The following is an 18,978-nucleotide window of genomic DNA, read 5'->3' as shown; positions in this document are numbered from 1 at the left end:
CATCACTTTAATTAATTTGGTTGCTGACCTTTACATGTGTTCTAGTTCTCTGATGTTAATGGTGCCTGAAAAGAACAACATATTCTAAACCTGTCATGACAGAGTATTGTTTCCTGGTAACATTCTGTTTCTGTTTAGATGTTGCCTTCACTCTTTAATACGGAACTATAGGGGAAACCGCATTTACAACGCTGCTGTTACCACGCAGGTAGGTAACAACGCAGTTGTTACAACGACCACGTTGTTACCATGCGTGGCTTTACATTGCAAGTCGTTTCTACGACTTGCGCTAGGTGGCGTGCAACACAAGGGAATGTGTTGGATTTTAAATCTAACACATCACCCTGCTGTGGCGCAAACTGGAGTAGGAATAGTAATTTATACTATTCCTAAGTCCAGCGCGCCATCTAGCGCAAATCATAGAAAAGACTTGCGATGTAAAGCCATGCGTGGTAACAACGCGGTTGTTGTAACGACCACGTTGTAACCTACTGCTTGGTATTTGCTGGCATAGTAACGTCACATATTCAAAGTATAGACATCCAGTTCTGCTAACAGCCACAAGCATAGTACACTGATTATTGTTAATTAGCGTTTCTATATCTCACAAAATGCCATTAAAGTTACGTCATGGCACCTTTTTGAAGTTTGGGGATTGATTTTACAAATGTTTCCTCTGATTCGGTTTTGTGGAGGTGTGGTCGCCCAGTAGGTTGAGTATGTCAGCTTTAATTAGTTGTGAGTTTTTGGTGGATGAGACCAGAGAGCTGGATCACAGTTGTTAGGTGTGTCTATTGGCGTCAGATGGTAATATGTGGTAGGGAGCTGCTGGTAGGAAGCGCTGATGGATGCTTCAATGATCTGTACATTGCATATTCGTACTGTTCTTCTGGTCCTTGAGCACCTCTAGTTCTGTTCCTGGCTGACTCTGCTGATCCCTTCGGGTAGATTGAGGCTTATGTTGCCTATGTTTCCTCTCGACACGTCACAAAAATAGAAGACTATTATGCGATGGTATGCTTTTGCCTTTGATTTGCCTTGTTTTCCTAGTTATGTGTAATTCTCATAGTCCATAGGTGTGCTCCCTGGAGGTCAACGAATTGGAATGATTTTCACACGTAGGCCCATTTCCCCAAATTATACACATTCTGAAATGATCACGCTCTAGTCAATGTCCAGGTATCTGGTTGGGGGATATGTGCATTTAGGCATTCCACCTTTTACTGCACTTGCAAAACATTATTGTATTTGGAGAACGTTTTCCTGTACACTCAAAGAAACATAGGGGTTTGTTCCATTCTTTCTATCACGCACTGCATCACTCACACCTATTTGTGTTTATATATAGATTTCTAACTGTAGTAGGAGTGAAAAATATCAAAAATGTATGATAATATCTATTTCTGTATTGGTATCCATAGCTAATATGTTTAGTATACTGCACATGTACTTTTTTTTGTATGTAGCTCAAACTTGACCCAAAGGTATTGAAGCACTTTACATGAGCACCCAGGGTTTTAAGGGGATAGAAAAATGGAGGTGTGTCTAAAAGGGGTGTGGCCTATGTAATTAAGGGTGTGGCTTAAATGCGTAAACAAATTTCGATGATTCTCAAAGTGTTCTACTCTGCTCCACCCTATTTCTGGTTCCTCTCTGAGTTTTTTTGTTATTTTACCCAGATATAGATCACATCAACTAATTTATGCCTAAACCAGCCAGGACTATTGACTTTGTCAGTGGTTGTTAGATGTTTAGGATACATTTGTAACAACAATGAATTTGTTGAAAATAATTATTATTGAAAATGTTTCAATTCTGAAATTGTGAGACTGTGAATTAAAAAAATCTCATTCATATGGGAGAAGTAATGGTCTTCAGAGTGTCTCAATCACTCCTGTTGTGCTTACTCTATGCTAGACATGTTCACTCTTTTTCTCTCCACATTTGCATACCTTGCACCTCATCTCTTTTATCTTCAGCACCCTGGGATTTGAAACTATCTCTGAAGACGAAGATATGGTAAATAATATCCCTACCCGGGAGAGCAGTCCGGTAGTACCTTGTACATCTTCTGTTGTGCAACTAATAAGATGGGGGTTGGGACATGGGCTTCGAGCTTGTAATGGTCGATTGCCATCTGATAGCCCAAATGTTGCCACATTTAGAAGGAGCAATTCTCAGAGTTATATTGATTATATTCTGGCATCCATTGGCCTATGCCAATTTTACGGGATCTGGTAGTTGAAGATAGATCTGAGAGTGATCACTACCCCCTATGCTTGACACTTGAGGATCATTTCTTTCAGAAAGATGCTCTTGGTAATGGTGATACCAACTGTAGTAAGATTGAATCATTACTAATTAATAATCATAGAGCCTTAAAATGGGCCTCAATAGGGGGAAACGATGTGGCAATGAAGCAGATTTAGGAAATTTTTGCAGATACTATTTCTCTGTTTGTAGATCTGCCTGCTTCAGAGATCCCAATCACGAATATACATCATGTATTAGTAGAAGCATTGACACCTATATTAAGCAGATTCAATAAAGAAGGCAAAAAGGGAACGAAAGAAGTAAGCAATTTAGAAAATCCCTGGTACAATAAAGAATGCAGTGAGGCTAAAAAGAAACTCATTTTGGCAAAAAAAAGTAAAAATGTAGTGGCCTTAAAAGAGAAAAGGAACAACTATAGAGATTATTAATACAAACTAGGAAAAATTGGGATGATAACATTTGAACGGAATTAATTAAAGCAGTCAAAACCAAACATCCATTTGGTTTTTAGCGTTTGATATCGAAAGGTAATAAAAAGGGAAGATGTAGCAAAGATCTCATTTTGGATGCTAAAACGTGGGTCAGCCATTTTTCCTGCCTTTGTTCAACATCTATAAGTGATATAGAATTCAATGTACAAGATTATGTAATAATCCCAACCATAGCCCCTCTACACTTTAGCTTAGAGGAAACTTTGGCAGCAATGGACGCAGTAAAATCGGGGAAGGTACCAGGTCCTGATCAAATCCCTGGAGATTTATTAAAATGCGACAAAGAGATTTGGGGCCCCTATGTTAATGTTTTATGTAAATCAGTTGCCGCAGGAGCTACGATACCAGAATCATGGAAAGGGGCTGAAATTACAACTATTTCTAAAAAAGATAATCACCAAGACCCCTAGCATTATAGACTGATTAGTTTAATAGATGTTTTACAGAAAATATATGCTCGTCAAATTAAAAAAAATGATTGGATTGAAGAGAACAGTATCTTAACAAAATATCAGGCTGGCTTTAGAGCCAAAATAAGCACAATTGACGAAATCTTTGATTCCTTTGTATGAGTTGGAAATATACAGTATTCAAGAAGGGCCACCTGTATATCGCCTTTGTGGACTCAAAGGCCGCCTTTGACCTCATCCCTAGAAATCTCATTTGGAAATCCCTAAAAAATCAAGGGGTACCAGGGGAAATACTCATGCAAATTATTAGATTGCATGAGGATAATTTTGCAAGGGTTAGATGGGGCCCGAGGGGTGAGCTCACTGAGCCTATACAGGTAAACAGAGGCGTAGGGCAGGGATGTGAACTGGCACCCACTCTATTTTCATTATATATAAATGATAGTCCCGAATATCTATTGGGCTGCGAACATGATTCTCCCAAGTTTCGGCGGTGCCAGTACCAGCACTTTTATTTGCGGACAATACCATTTTAATATCCCACACTCCAAAGGGTTTACAATGTTTAATAGATACTTTTGGGGTATACTGTGCGACTAAGGGCCTGGAAATAAATTCGGATAAAACAAAATACATGGCAGCCAATCCACATAAGTTTTTTAAAAATATATATATTTGTTTTAAATCTCTTTATTAGGCAGCTTGCAGCAATATACAATCATTAGTCCAAGCAAGGACTACAATTCACATTAAATAGTAAGCAATACAAGCCTTTTTTGTTTTTAGGTGAAACATCATAAGCAAGTCAAGGCATGACATTCACTTGCAAGTATTAGAGAACAAAAATAAAAACTAGGAACACAATAATAACCCATACCCCTACCCTACAACCCAATACCCCACCCCACTCCCTGGCACTTACAATACATACACTGTTAAGCCTACTTTGAACAGCCATCTGGTTTAAAAAATAATGTAACTGTCACTACATTGAAAATAGAATATATGCAGAATTTTAACTATTTAGGCATTACCCTGGATACTAAAATGACCTGGAAACCGTAATTGGAGAAAAGTAAGACTATTTTACTCCAAAATACTTTACCAATAGTAAAGAAAATGTTTTTTTTTTTACTTGTATAGCGCACAGCTACCCGCAGTGGGTTTCCCGGCGCTTGTACGAATACCGCAAGGGAACCCTTCCTGGCTTTCCCTGTGAAGTGTCCACTCCTGGGCACACCCATGGTGCAGACCAGGCATCCCTCACGTTGTGGGGGCCGTTGTGGAGACTAAGCAAGCTATTGCCCAGAGTCGCAGCGTGGGACCCATGATCAGAATAGGCACTGAGGCGAGAATATCCGGTCAGGGGAATTAATGAGCCCGAGACCCGCCGGGGCAGGAATCGAACCCTGGTCCCTGGCCAGAGTTCTGCATCGAGGTCTGCCTGCTCTAACCATTGAGCCACACTTCTCCAAAAAGATGAGAATAGCATGTCTAAAGCGGTTTCACCTGCCCTTGAGGTATGTAAGCATAGGGCACAATCGGCATCCCTCTACTGGGCAGAATTGTGGGGGCCCTCAAGTAATAATACTTTCATGGTGGGAGAAAACAAGTTTTTTAGAAAACTATTATGCCTTCCAATGCGCACACCAATAACACCTATTGTAATGGATCTAAACATACGTCGTATAGTCCATTATTGTTTTGGTTACGACTGTGGACAACGGAAGAACTTGCCCAATAAAAAGATCGGCTAGAGGAAATTTTAAGATTTAATTATAGCATAGGCTTGCCATGGTTGAAGCACATCTATAGTTGGTTTCATAAATTGGGATTGAAACATTTTTGGAAAGACCCAGCACAGTTAACTATGGCCTCTAAGAAAATACTGAATCTAACCTTTTGGGTGTACATTCAAGATAGTTTGTCCCATAGTCTAGCTAAAGGCACATTAACAATGCGATTCCTTTTAATGAAACCAACAGGGAGCTTTGAGTCATTTCTAGATGACGTGCAGCCTCAGCTAGCAAAATCACTATATTTAAAATTTTGTTATGGTGTTTTACAGATACAATCATATCCGTCAAAATGGTCCTCTAAACAAGGGAGGACAACTCTGTTGTGTACTATGTCACAAGGGCATAAAAGAAAATGATCTACATGTGTTATTATTTTGTCCAGCATATACAAAATGTAGAACTAAATGGATCAAACCCATTTGCCGACTATTGGGCATTAGATCCTGTTATGAGGCAGAAAGAATATTGAGAACAGATACATCTCAAAGAGTGGTTTTTAGTGTCAGCAGATATATTTTAGTGTAGGTCTAGTAAGAAAAAAGGAAGGTTTGAAATTTTAACTTTACATTTTTATAAAAATGTTTCTTTCACTTGCAATTTATTTAGTATGTGGAAAGTTATTGCTATATTAAATTAAAAAAAATGTTTTATTATATTTCTGACAATATAAATGGAATATTGAAGGGATGGCAGACATGAATTTTATAGTCCTTGGTTGCCTATATGATATTAGCTGAGACTCCTCAATGTTTTAGATTTTATTAATTCCGATATTTTACTCAAGAAAGGTCTTGTATTAGAAATATGATTTCTAGCAAGTATGCATTGGTCTAGCGGTACCTTGTGGACAATGATATTAAATGAATGTTTCATTATTATAATGTGTAAATTGTTAAATGTAAATCTTTTATGGTTTCTAAACCAAAATAAAGAGTAATTGGTGGCCGTTATAAACACCTAGAGAGGACTCTGTTCAAAGTAAGCCCTATGTAAGAATAATATGCTACACAAAAATGTTATGGAAACGCAACATTGTAAAAATAGCTAATACTCTTATGGAGTGCAAGATTGACTAAACCATGAAATGTAAACAGGAATTAAATCGCTGATATGGAATATCTTAATTTTCTTTACGTAAATTATTCATAACTCAATCAGTTTTGTCAGTACAGTTAATGAAATGATTCTAGGACCCTATAGGGGGCCGTTTCAATGTCAGTTTTAAATTTCTTCTGGGGTTCGTGACTCAGGGGGACTCGGCCACTTGGCCACTGTGAGAACCAGTTACAACATACAAGGTCACGTTCATGATTTTTAGGCTCAGGGAGATGAAGTTATCTGCCGAGAATCACAGGATGTTGAGCTGACACCGAGTCTCCAACTCAGTTCACTACTTCCCAAGTCGGCATCTCTGGCCATTACGCCACACCATCACAGGAGCTGTTTTGCTTCTGTGTGCCTCACTCTGTAAACCGTGATGGAGTTGCGCTTACTGGTGTGCTGAATGTACTGTAAAAATATTTATGGGGTTTTGCTATTCTCGAGACAATTTTGGCGATAACTGTTTGAGTACATGCTTTGCTCCAGCTAGCCTGGGCATCAGTGACTCAGAGGGCAGGTGTGAATGGCCAATACAATGATATAAAGTCTTGAAAGTCATGAGTTTCTCCTGAGACATGGGGAATTTCCATGGTAATCTGGAACACTGACCCAATTCCTGTTGTCATTCCCCATGTTCTCTGTTATTGCGCTCCAACATCTCTCCAGCTTTCAGCAGGCATAGTCTCGAGCTAAAACCATCTGAAGCCCAGTGGTAGAATGGGCGGGAACGGAAGGGTACGGCGTGCCCCTACTTCTAAAAATAATTTCAGTCCGTTCCCCTACTTCTTACTTTCAAAAAAACATCCCGGGACGGCAAGAATAGTCCGATTTAAAAAAGATAACTTTTTTCATTAGATTCCAGGGGGGAGCGCACTTCTCTGTGAACTCCAGAGGATGCAGCAGCCCCCCCCCCCCCCCATGAGCTCGCACAGACCGAGGCAGGTCCATTGTCATTCCGATTGAGGCTGATTATCCCCTTTCGAATGACAATGCGCCCGCCCTCTGCCTTTAGTATATCAAGTGCCAGTGAGATCGGAGTTGGTGATTACAGAGGAGCTTTCCCTAGACAGAGTACATGGGGAACTTGACACCTTGTGTAATTTGTTAATGTTGTACACAGAGTGAATTGGGCAGGAGCAGTGACCGGACAGAAGAGGCGACAGGAGCGACAGGAAAGGAGAGGTACTAGGGCAGGAGAAGTGACCGGGCAGGAGAAGTAATGGATAGGAGAAGTGTCGGGACAGGAGAGGTGACAGGAAAGGAGAGGTGACAGGAAAGGAGAGGTGACTGGGGCAGGAGAAGTGATGGGGCAGGAGCGGTGATTAGGCTTAGGCATGAGCGGTAACCGGCAGTGAACGGATAGGGGCAGTGAACAGATAAGAGCAGTGAACGGGGTAGGAGGAGTGATGGGACAGGAGTGGTGATAGGGCAGGAGTGCTGGCCGGATAGGAGCAGTGAACGGTCAGGAGCAGGGAATGGGCAGGAGCAGTGACGGGGCAGGAAAAGTGACGGGTAGGAAATGTGACGAGGCAGGAAAAGTGATTGGTCAGGAGCAGTGACGGGGCAGGAGAGGCAACAGGAAAGGAGAGGTGACCGGGCAGGAGAGGTAACTGGACAGGATAGGTGACCGGGCAGGAGAAGTGATGGGGCAGGAGAGGTGACGGGGCAGGAGAGATGATGGGGCAGGAGAGTTGACGGGCAGGAGAGGTGACGAAGCAGTAGAAGTAATGGGGCAGGAGTGGTGATTAGGCTTGAGCAGGAGTGGTAACCGGGCAGGAGCAGTGAACGGGGCAGGAGCAGTGAACGAGGCAGGAGCAGTGAACGGGGCAGGAGCAGTGAATGGGGCAGGAGTGACAGGACAGGAGAAGTGAAGGGACAGGAGAAGTGAAGGGACAGGAGAAGTGACTGGACAGGAGAAGGAGAAGTGACGGGACAGGAGAAGTGAGGGGACAGGAGAAGTGACTGGGACAGTAGAAGTGACTGGGACAGGAGAAGTGACGGGGAAGGAGAGGCAACAGGGCAGGAGAGGCAACAGGGCAGGAGAAGTGGCCGGGCAGGAGAAGTAACCGGGCAAAAGAAGTGTCGGGCAGGTGACGTGACGGGGCGGGAGTGGTGACGGGGCAGGAGTGGTGATGAGGTAGGAGAGGTGACGGGGCAGGAGAGGTGACGGGGCAGAAGCAGTGATTAGGCATGAGCAGAAGCAGTGACCGGGCAGGAGCGGTGAACGGACAGGAGCGGTGAACGGACAGGAGCGGTGAACGGACAGGAGCGGTGAACGGGGCAGGAGCGGTGAACGGACAAGAGCGGTGAACGGACAGGAGCGGTGAACGGACAGGAGCGGTGAACGGACAGGAGCGGTAAACGGACAGGAGCGGTAAACGGACAGGAGCGGTAAATGGACAGGAGCGGTGAACGGGGCAGGAGCGGTGAACAGACAGCAGCGGTGAACGGACAGCAGCGGTGAACGGACAGGAGCGGTGAACGGACAGGAGTGGTGAACGGGGTAGGAGCAGTGAACGGACAGGAGCGGTGAACGGGGCAGGAGCGGTGAACGGGGCAGGAGCGGTGAACGGACAGGAGCGGCGAACGGACAGGAGCGGCGAACGAACAGGAGCGGTGTACAGGGCAGGACAGGTGAGCAGGACAGGAGCGGTGAACAGGGCAGGAGGTGAACAGGGCAGGAGCAGTGAACAGGGCAGGAGAAATGACGGGCCAGGAGAAGGGAGGGGGCAGGGGAATTGATGAAGCAGGAGTGTTGATCGAGCATAGGCAGGAGTACTGACGGGACAGGAGCAGTGAAAGGGCAGGAGCAGGCGTTTTCCAGGGCGACTTGAAGGGTAGGGGGCCAGCTTCGTTTGGGGGGACCGGTTTTGTACAAGTGCTGAAGTTTTAAAAACACTGCAAAGTTCTTTGTATATTCAGCAGGTTTTGGTCAACAATTCAAGTGCCAAGTTAACTTTGGTGATCAATGTACCTGCTGGAGAGAGATGGGAGCCTGTTTTGTCTAGTGGCTGTTTTACTCATCTAAGGTAGTGCAGAGGGGTAATATGCCTGCTGCAAAGTACATGTACCATGCATATCAAAGAGCAATATGTTATGTGCATAGTTCAGTGGGTACTGCTTTGTGTTCACTTCCCGAATGAAAGGACACTTGAATACATATGGCCTGGCAGTTCGGGCTGGACTGTTCCCATTGGGCGCAGAATCTAGACTGATTTGCATATGGCGGGGTCCAAACTGGAATGGAATGGTGAGCAAAAATACGATGGATTTAAGCCCAGATCTCTGAACTGGGGTGAATGTATGACATTGTTCTGCTTTCTGTCCATCAATTGTTCTTTTTTTGCATTTGTTACCGGAGTGGAACAGGAATGCTCAGACATGTGTCCCGTGCTCTCCATGCCACTGGAATCAAGCTATCCTGGCTAATGAGGGCTGAAAGCCCGAAACCGGTCCTAGGATGCTTGTTTCCAGTCCAGGCAGGACCTGGCCTGGCAGTTCGGGCTGGACTGTTCCCATTGGGTGCAGGATCAAGACTGATTTGCATATGGCTGGGTCCAAACTGGAATAGCATGGTAAGCAAAGAAACGATGGATTTAGGCCCAGATCTCTGTACTGGGGTGAATGTATGATATTGTTCTGCATTCTGTCCACCAGTTGTTCTTTTTGCTATATTATGATTGAGCAGCTAGCTGACTGACATGAATATGAAGGACCCTTTGTGGGTTTCCGTGAGTCTAGATTCCCCTGAAGAGTCCCTTTCTCTTCTGAGCCCTTCTTAACACCTGTGTACAGGAGGAGCCCTGTATTCATGACTTCAATGTTTGAGACAAAAAAATATGGATTTCTGAACAATGAGAGTAAAAGCATTAAGGTAACATGTTGTTCCTGCTTATATTTCACACGCTTTACATAAACCTGTATTCCCTATGAGTGTTTGCTTTTCCTGAATTAAACCTCAAATAAACATGTTTATCCATTGTTTTAATTAAATAACGTTATAAGCTGTAACTGGTCAGTGAAATGCTAAACGTACAAAAAATTGGTATGTTTTGCTATTTCTAGCCACACCCCTGACTCTGCCCACTGATTCAATCTTCGGTTATTCCCGCCCCCTGATTCTCCACCCAAAGATCCCCTACTTTTTTTCCCCCACTTCGACCACTGCTGAAGCCACAGTCTTCCTGCAGGACTTATCATCATTCACAATGGTGCCACTTGCTTCTGTTGCAGGGGGTTTCAGAATAACTGAGCCCCTTGTAACGAGGTCCTTAGTGTCTACTTCTGTGGTGTGGCCATTTAAAGTTCTTCTAAAGGTGCATGCATGTTCTGGTGTGTGAAAAGTGTCACTAGTGTGCTGTGAAAGAGGGGAACTCCCTACCATGGTACGCTACTGCAGTGGAGGAAAGAGGTGAAGAGGTGTGGTAGTGGGGAGGTGGGGGAGGTAGGGGTATGGAAATCCCAGCACCTCGTACTCCATGGTGCCGTTCTATGTTAGGTCCTCGGCTACTTAAAACCCTGTTTTAGGTGTTGTGGGCATCTGAGATTTCAGTATTCAGAAGAATGTGGGAGAAGAAATAGAAGAAAGACAAATGCAATAACAATGGACACAATCCATGTTTTACTAAAGGTACCTGCAATGCGGTTTGATCACTGCTTTCATGCACCTGGTAAGAACACGATACTATGAAGGTTTGGCAGTTTAAGAGAGGAAGCATGTGTCTTTGACCTTCAGTGGCAGTGCAGCAGAGTATCAGACAATTCATTAGTGCTTGACATTTCTTCTTCTCTCTCATAAGGTGTCCCTTCCGGCCCTCGGAATGTCATTTCCATCATCAACGAGACATCCATCACCCTTGAGTGGCACCCGCCACGCGAGACTGGCGGCCGCGATGACGTCACCTACAACATCATCTGCAAGAAGTGCCGGGCCGACCGGCGAAGCTGCTCACGCTGTGACGACAACGTGGAGTTTGTACCCCGGCAGTTGGGCCTTGCCGAGGGACGGGTGTTCATCAGCAGCCTGTGGGCCCATATGCCTTACACCTTTGAGATCCACGCCGTGAATGGAGTGTCCAACAAGAGTCCTTTCCCTCCGCAGCACGTGACTGTGAATATCACCACCAATCAAGCCGGTAAGTCACTCAGTCCTACTGTGAATATTCTGAGAGTGCTTGTCAGAGATGCTGGGTTGACGGTGGTATCACCCTTGAAGCCGAAGTGTTCTTGTTCCCCATACCAGAGTCACACATTGGCACTTGCTGGGCCCATCCTAAAGGGCGAAGGGCATAACTGTGTCTTATTTCCTATACAGTAATGGACCTTTTTGTGAAATGAAGTCTGCAACCTATTTTGGAAACAAAGGTGTTTGTAGGGTTATGTTTATGTTCGGTGTCATAATATGCAAATGTACTAACCCTTTCTCACCATTATAGCTCACTTTGGTCATGGATAATGATGTGGTATCCATGTAAGTAAAATTAGATTTCTTCTAGTGGGCTTAAGAGTAAGTCGTATTTCATAAGTTACGTTGCAGTGAAGTATCGTATCGAAATAAGTGCCCCAACTCTGCTGTCTATGGCTATAATAGGGCAGAGCCCCTGCAAGTACCCCGTATTCTTTTTTGTGTGTTTGAAGGAGGCTAAACATACCAAACAATATGTCTTGCAAACTATGATGAGCTCCACAATTCTTGAAATGAAGGTGACAGAATGAAACAACATCAAATCTTACAGAGTTTTTAGGTGGGAAGGGACTCTGGAGCAAGTTTTGGCACAGTATGGTTTGAGCACCTCAACCTAGCTGGAGTGGGAAGCCGTCCAGACAAAGGTGCAAGGAATAAGTAAAGAACTGGAGTGTCACCCCATTCCCTAAGGTTTAGCACTGTGGCACCTTATCAAGTTGGTGGTTCGGCGGGAGAGAATACCTTCCTCCTTTCTGATCACTGATGATCAGATGCACAGTGGAATATCAAGAGACTAGACTGTCCTTTGTAAGTCTGTCACGCTAGCCCTTGACCACACAAGAGTAACTGGAAAGGCACCCTTAACCTGGGACACTATTCCAATCCTAATAAGGAAAAAATGGAGTAGAAGATGCATTAGGCTGGCTTGCAACCTGGCCACCAACATATGCATGAGTTTGGAGTCTGCCCGTAACACCTGAAGAAACAAGAAATGTTGATAGGTGATAGGATTCAATACAGGATCTGAGCTGGCCGCCTCCACTAGCCCAATCAAAGCTATTGGCATTAGGAAAGAACAGCAGGTGGCTGGCTAGTATTGATTCTAAAGTATTTGCTCTGTTTTGCTTCCATCTGCATGCTATCACACGCATTAAAAATCACTTAGTCAGAAACTGCTTCCCGTGCCTCCCCATTAACTTCCTACTTGATGCCCATGTTTTAGGGGTTGGCGGTTCTCAAGTATGTTTGCATTAGCAGTATTTTGGGAACTGGCCTATGCACTGTTGGGCGTGGCCTAAGACGTTTAAGTAACTAATGAACTTTTGTAAGAGATCTAGCCTATGTAATTATGGGAGTGGTTTTACAGAGGTGGGTGAGTTTCATGTGTCTCTATTTGAAAAGTCCTAATTAAATACATTCATTTTGATACAGAAAGTATTCCTGAAAAAAACAGACCAACATGTAAATTATTTACCAAATATATATTTCACCCGGAACCAGACCGTTAGCAGCCATACAGTTGGTAAGATGCATTTAGAATAAATCGCTGTTTGAACGTAAACATATCTCCCAGGCTGAGTTTCACCGCCAATCCCCTGAGTCAGCCCCTCCACCAGTGGTACTCCAGACCAAAGATTCCTGTCAGACTCACAACCCACTCTCACTTCACTTTGCATAGCTCCTTTATGCAAACACTCTCCAGCTTTTAAGTTTTCTGTGAGAGCTCTCCCCCTGGCAAAGTGCTGCTGGTTCCGGTGTCAGTGTCTCAGTGAAATGCAGGGGACTGAAGGGATCACATGGGGAGGGCTAGCAGGAATATTGTCATTCTTTAAACTTAAACATGATTGTAAAATGTGGGCGATGCCCAGCATTTGACACGTTTTAATTAAAAATGTGCAATTTTTTTGCTTTGACCTGTCTTGTAAATTTTAATAACTTAAATGCTGGGCGAATCTTCCAACGGAGGCCACCTTAAAAATGGATGCAATCTGTTTGCCGGATTCTCCAAACGAAATACAAGCAGCATTTTACACTCATTTGTATTCAAGCAGTCCCACACACATCTCGACTAACCGCTGATTTTCTCATTCCCTTCGGCTTCAAATACAAAATAAATGGAGGGTTTCAGAGTCGAAGAGTGATCTTCTTGGCCATCTCTTCATAAGTTGGTCTCCAACTTTACATTGTCCCCATTCTTTCAGCAGTGACCCGGGCGAAGAGTGGAATGTGGCCTGGGATGTGAGTTGGCTAGGACATAAACAGTGTTTTTAAAAAGTGAAATCTGCACATTTATTTATTTATTTTATTTTGAAAGTTTTATATAGCGCGAACAAGATCTTTGCAGATATCAGAGCGCTTTACAAGATACGGGGGTGATAGAGTAATACAATGTATTAGTTGAGGTAGTTAGGTAGTTACATAGTAGTTACATAGTTACATAGGTAGGTCAAAAAAACATGAGGTAGGTCACAGGTGAGGTAGTGTCGGTAAAAGGTGCATAGTCAAACAGTTGTGCCAATAATATAAAGTACAAAAATAAGGAGCATATACTTGCTTAAGCGTGTTTAAAAATTTTGGGAGATAGCGTAAAGGAGGGCATAGTTGAGGTGTGTGAGTGCAGGATGTGTAGTCAGTCACATAGGTGCATCAGTAGTACAAGAGTAGGGATCGTTGAGGTGGTGTAGGTACAGTGTGCAAAGTCAGGCAGGTGCGTCAACAATATAACAATATACAAAGAGGGAACGTAAACAATCAAGTAAGTCGATAATACAAGTAATACATAAAGACCAAGGTGGTCAGGCAGGTCTTACAGAGCAGATTCATGAGAGATACAGAATAATAGATCATGTGTGTTTAGCCATGAGGAACGCTTTTACTTCTTTCTTAAAAAGTTTGTTGGAGGAGATGAGCCTGGTTTCAGGTGGGAGTGAGGTCCAGATCCTGGGTGCCATTCCTGAAAAGGAGCGTTTATAGGTTTTTTCCTTCCGAAATCTTCAAGGCTTCAGTAGAAGATTGTTTGTGCTTCTAGTAGTTCTAGAGCCCCCCGAAATTGTCAGCTTTTGAGTGAGGTAGGTGGGTGAGTTCATGTGTACAGCCTTGTGTGTCATGCAGGCGATTTTCAGATGAATTCTGGCTTCAAAAGGTAGCCAATTCAGGGATTTAAAGTCAGGGGAAATATGCGAGTATTTTTTTGAACCAGTGATGAGTCTCGCTGCAGCGTTAAGGGACGCTCTAAATTGTCTGCATTTCTTGACTGTCATCTTGACTCTAATTGACCGAAATATTCAGGTCTTTTAGGCGAAAATATCTTTATGGTCCCGTATCCCATGTGCAAGGCTGGATTTTTTTATTAGCCTGACAGCTCGGCAATTCAAATGCAATTGATATTTGACAGCTGCAACTGTTAGGAGACACTCTAAATTACGAAGGTATCTATGTAGAAGGGATGCTTTCTCTATTAAAGATTCATAGTGTTCAGCAAATACTGCTGATCGCCTTATTTATTTATTCCTCTGTCTTGAAAACAATTTTTAAGGAAAAGTTTAACCGGCCATAAAAACACACTCATTCAATGCCGCCTGATTAATTACTTCCGGGTTGCATCCGTCTTTTGCTCTTCCTCTCTAGAAGAAGATAGTAGTTCCAATTCACCAATGTTTATAGATGAAAATATCTGACATAGAAATGTTTCTTTGCCAAACTGAGCGTTTATCAAGACAGCCAGTGTAAGAGGTTGAAGCCATCAGCCAGTAAGGTTTCTTAGTAAGATAAACAGTGCTTCATTTGTGGCGGTGCTTGCAGGTGAGGGGCCTGGGACTTATTTTTTACTATCAGACTTTGACCGTGAGCCAGAGAGAGAGAAAGGCAGAAATGAGGAAAAAGGGGGAAAGGTGGTGCAAAAAATAAACCTTTCAATAAAGAGACCAGAATTGGGGCAACAAAGTATAATCAAGAATAGGCAGCCTTGGTACTCAGCAATCCTTCTGTTCCGGTTGTCGGTGTCAGGCTTGCAAATACAAATTGGCATCCTATAACAACAATAATATGTATTATTATTATTGTTATTCGAAATATTGTTATTATTATTATTATTGTTGTTGGTATTTACAAATTAGGAGAAAGTTAAGCACTTCTTACTTTTGATGTGAACTGCAAGCTACATGTTTGGATACTAACAGGCCTAGGCTCTCTTAAACTCCTTCAAAGTTGATCAACTGAGTATCACTAAGTTGGTCATGGTGATACCAGTTATCTTCAACACTTTTAGCACATGTATAAACCGTGGTTTATTAAATGATATGTGTGTAGATCACAGGGAAGTTGCACAATAGGGAGGGGTTAGTGCTGTTGTATCCTAGACTACTGCGTATCGGGGCCAGGTTTCATGGCTGCCCAGCGACTGAGCTCTGTGCTATGGCTGAATGAGTGGACAAAAGGGGCAGCTGGTGGTGGGGCTGGCAGCCATACACCTCACCCTTGTTGCTCTCTAAAGTACATGCGCAGTATCTCCTGGGCTCTGCCATGGACAATATTTAAGGGTCGCCAGGTGTTGCAGGTGCGACCTCTGGCTTGCCTTTTTCAACCATTGGCACTGACTTTTTTGTGACCCCTGGCCTCAGAGGTGACAAAATCAGTGCCAAGAACTCGTTCCTTACGTTGGTTTGGGCTCCACTTTCCTTGTTTTCAGTCTTTTTTTTAAATTGCACTAATACTGAATGATATGATATTATTCACTATTAGTGTAATAAAAAATGAAGTACAATTAGCTGGAATATACATTTATCTGACAGCTGAGGTAGGCAAAATAATTTCTAAAATCCATGTTGGGTGGGGGTGATTGTGTGTTTATGTAAGAGAATGTGTGTCTATGTGTGAATGTGCGCTCATGTGTAAGAAAGTGTGCAATCCGCCCCCACACAAGAAAAAGTGCGACAAACTTATTTACAGTACATTATTTTTACACACTCATTACATAGATATGGATGTACAACAATCATCAATTTGTACTTTTTTGAATGAGTTTTCATGTAATAGTCTTGAATGTTAATAACGATCCGTGCTATTATTACCCTACTTAGTGGCGCTCATGCTATCAACTTTAAAGATTATAAAGCTGAGCTATCCACAGAGAGTTGAATCTGTGTCCTTGGGGTTGATCACGGACTTAAGCATTATGAACACGGATCCACATTTGCCCTGTAGCTCTCCGAGTGTAACTGCTCAGCGGATTAAACACCTCCTGCGTGTACACAACGGCTCTGAGCTTCCGGTACTGGTAAGATAGCTGAGAGGGTTAATGTGCCTGTTGCCGAGCACGATCTTTGTCAACTTTAGTTCCCGGTTTCGACCCTAGTATGACAGCTCAGCAGAGTCATGCTTGCATTGCAGATATACAGATGTGATATACAAATCACAAGTTGCAGCCCTGGTAAGATAGCTTTGTGGGATACAGACACACCCCAAAGACATCCATCCAGTGTGCACTGCATTCCGTTGAGTCACCGTAGGGTGGACTCATTCTTTGCATCTAGAACTACTGAATTGGTCAATAATCATAGAAAGAGTTTGCTAGATATCTTAGTGAGTAAAACGCTTGCCAACTTTCTCCTAAGTATGTAGTTAATAGTGCTAACATTAGAGAGGCACATCGGTAAACATTTGTGGCTCATGACGTGATGTTCCATTGTATTAAAGACAGCTCTGCTTCCCAGACTCCTTCCTACTTAAGGAATGTTATATGCGGAAAATTTTGTAAGGAACATGCAACCTACTTAAGGAATATAGTACTCACCCCATGGACTACGACTACCATCATCCTTGATGGAGTAGATGAGAAGCCACGCCCACTTAGGGCGGTGTCATGCCACTAAAACAATTGCTTGCAGGGGTGTGTTTATGTGTACTTCCTCACTCAGACCCCATGAAGAAGAGGCGGAGTGGCCTCGAAACGCATCGGGACATGGAAACATTTGCAGGAGAATGGGCAACTGAACTGCGAGAGGCCAATAAACCGAATGGTGGGAATGTCGTGTGTGCCCTTCGAGAGTGCAAGAACCTTTGTTGAGTCAGATATCCTACACGGCTGCTCTTGGCCGTGCGGAGGAGCACCATCTCCGATTGTAGAGGAAGATTCTGCAACGCGGAGAAGCTGTGGCAAAGCACAGGACTATGCCGCGCGGCTTGATGTTCCATTGCAATAAAGACAGCTCTGCTTCCCAGACTCCTTCCTACTTAAGGAATATTATATGCGGATAATTTTGTAAGGAAGCATGCAACCTTCTTAAGGAATATAGTACTCACCCCATGGACTACGACTACCATCATGCTTGATGGAGTAGATGAGAAGCCACGCCCACTTAGGGTGGTGCCATGCAAATAAAACAATTGCTTGCAGGGGTGTGTTTATGCGTACTTCCTCACTCAGACCCCATGAAGAAGAGGCGGAGTGGCCTCGAAACCCGTTGGGACATGGAATCATTTGCAGGAGAATGGGCAACAGAACTGTGAGAGGCCAATAAACCGGATGGTGGGAATGTCGTGTGTGCCCTTCGAGAGAGCAAGAACCTTTGTTGAGTCATATATATATATATATATATATATATATATATATATATATTACCTACAGGCGGTCGCCAGTAGGTAGTTATAGTTAGGATTGTTTTCTATAGGAAATCCGCAACATTCTATTCGGAATAACTTTGGCGCCGGTTGAGGAATCTGCCTGTAATTTTCCTTAAATTTGCCTCGCTGCGCTCCGCTCCTTCCCTAAAAGTCTGGGGGGGATTCGTCAAGCGGGGGCCGAGTTAAAAGGGGGGTCCCAAAATGTGTTTTCCCCATGTTAATTTCCATAGGGCGGTTGGACTCACTTTTAGCCCGAACGGCTGAATGGATTTCCACAAAACTTGGCAAAATTGTAGGGACTGGTAGCCCGATGTGCCTTTGCTATGTCTCAAGATATGTGCTCCAGTGGATTTTGAGTAATTTAGGTTCAAAAAAATATATATATCTGGGCGGAGCCTAACCACACATCTGATCTGATTGGCTGTCAGCACTTCATCCAAGAAGTGTTGGCAGCCATCTTGGGACCAATATACATGATAGCACCTCATTAAAAAGCATTGTAGTTAATAGAGGGTTTTAGGACTTTAGTTACATTATAAATCATTTGTTGATGGTATCATACTCATTTTTGGAATTGTGGTGTGTTCTAAGGGGATTTTACCATGTGAAAAAGCCTTCTGCTGTGATATCATGAATCATGTTTGAAAGAAAACTAATATCTCATGATTTTCCCACAGTGGTTTGGAAGGGGATCTAAAAGCTAAACTGAAAGCATATTTTCTGTAAATTCACATTATCTTTCTCAGTCATGTGAGAATGAAGTCTGACATTCTCAGTAAAACATGTACATCCAACAAGGACAGAGACTGTCCGTTGATTCCTTTGTGTTCTACTGCAGCCTCCTAGAGTGTTCTAAAGAACAACTAGAGCGCTAACAGTCCTACTTATTACAAAGGTATAGCACACCTGAAGCCATTGTGATGGGAATAAAGTGGTAACTCTTAAAACATTTAATTTAAAAAGGAACAAAATGAGGGGGTATATTATGCCATAGAAAGTATTATTAGTGCTGCAGAAAGAAAAATTAGGGCACATTTTGAGTGACTTCTCAAATCCTCTTCTATTTCATAAAAAAATTCTGACATGCAGTCTCCCAA

General features: G+C 43.2%; 1 protein-coding gene across 1 annotated transcript in view; it reads left to right on the top strand.

Annotated features, from left to right (window-relative positions):
- The window catches only part of EPHB1 (EPH receptor B1), an 865,486-nt gene that overhangs the window by 551,461 nt on the left and 295,047 nt on the right, over positions 1-18,978 (top strand). Inside the window, exon 5 of the mRNA XM_086943930.1 lies at positions 10,875-11,210. Within this exon, the coding sequence (XP_086800056.1) occupies positions 10,875-11,210 (336 nt within the window). The remainder of the gene's footprint in view (positions 1-10,874; positions 11,211-18,978) is intronic.

This window comes from Lissotriton vulgaris, chromosome 11, assembly GCF_964263255.1.
Source record: "Lissotriton vulgaris chromosome 11, aLisVul1.2, whole genome shotgun sequence".
In the NCBI taxonomy this organism is placed as follows: Eukaryota; Metazoa; Chordata; class Amphibia; order Caudata; family Salamandridae; genus Lissotriton; species Lissotriton vulgaris.
The sequence above is the reverse complement of the archived record's forward strand: the minus strand, read 5'-3'. Positions and strand labels throughout refer to the sequence as shown.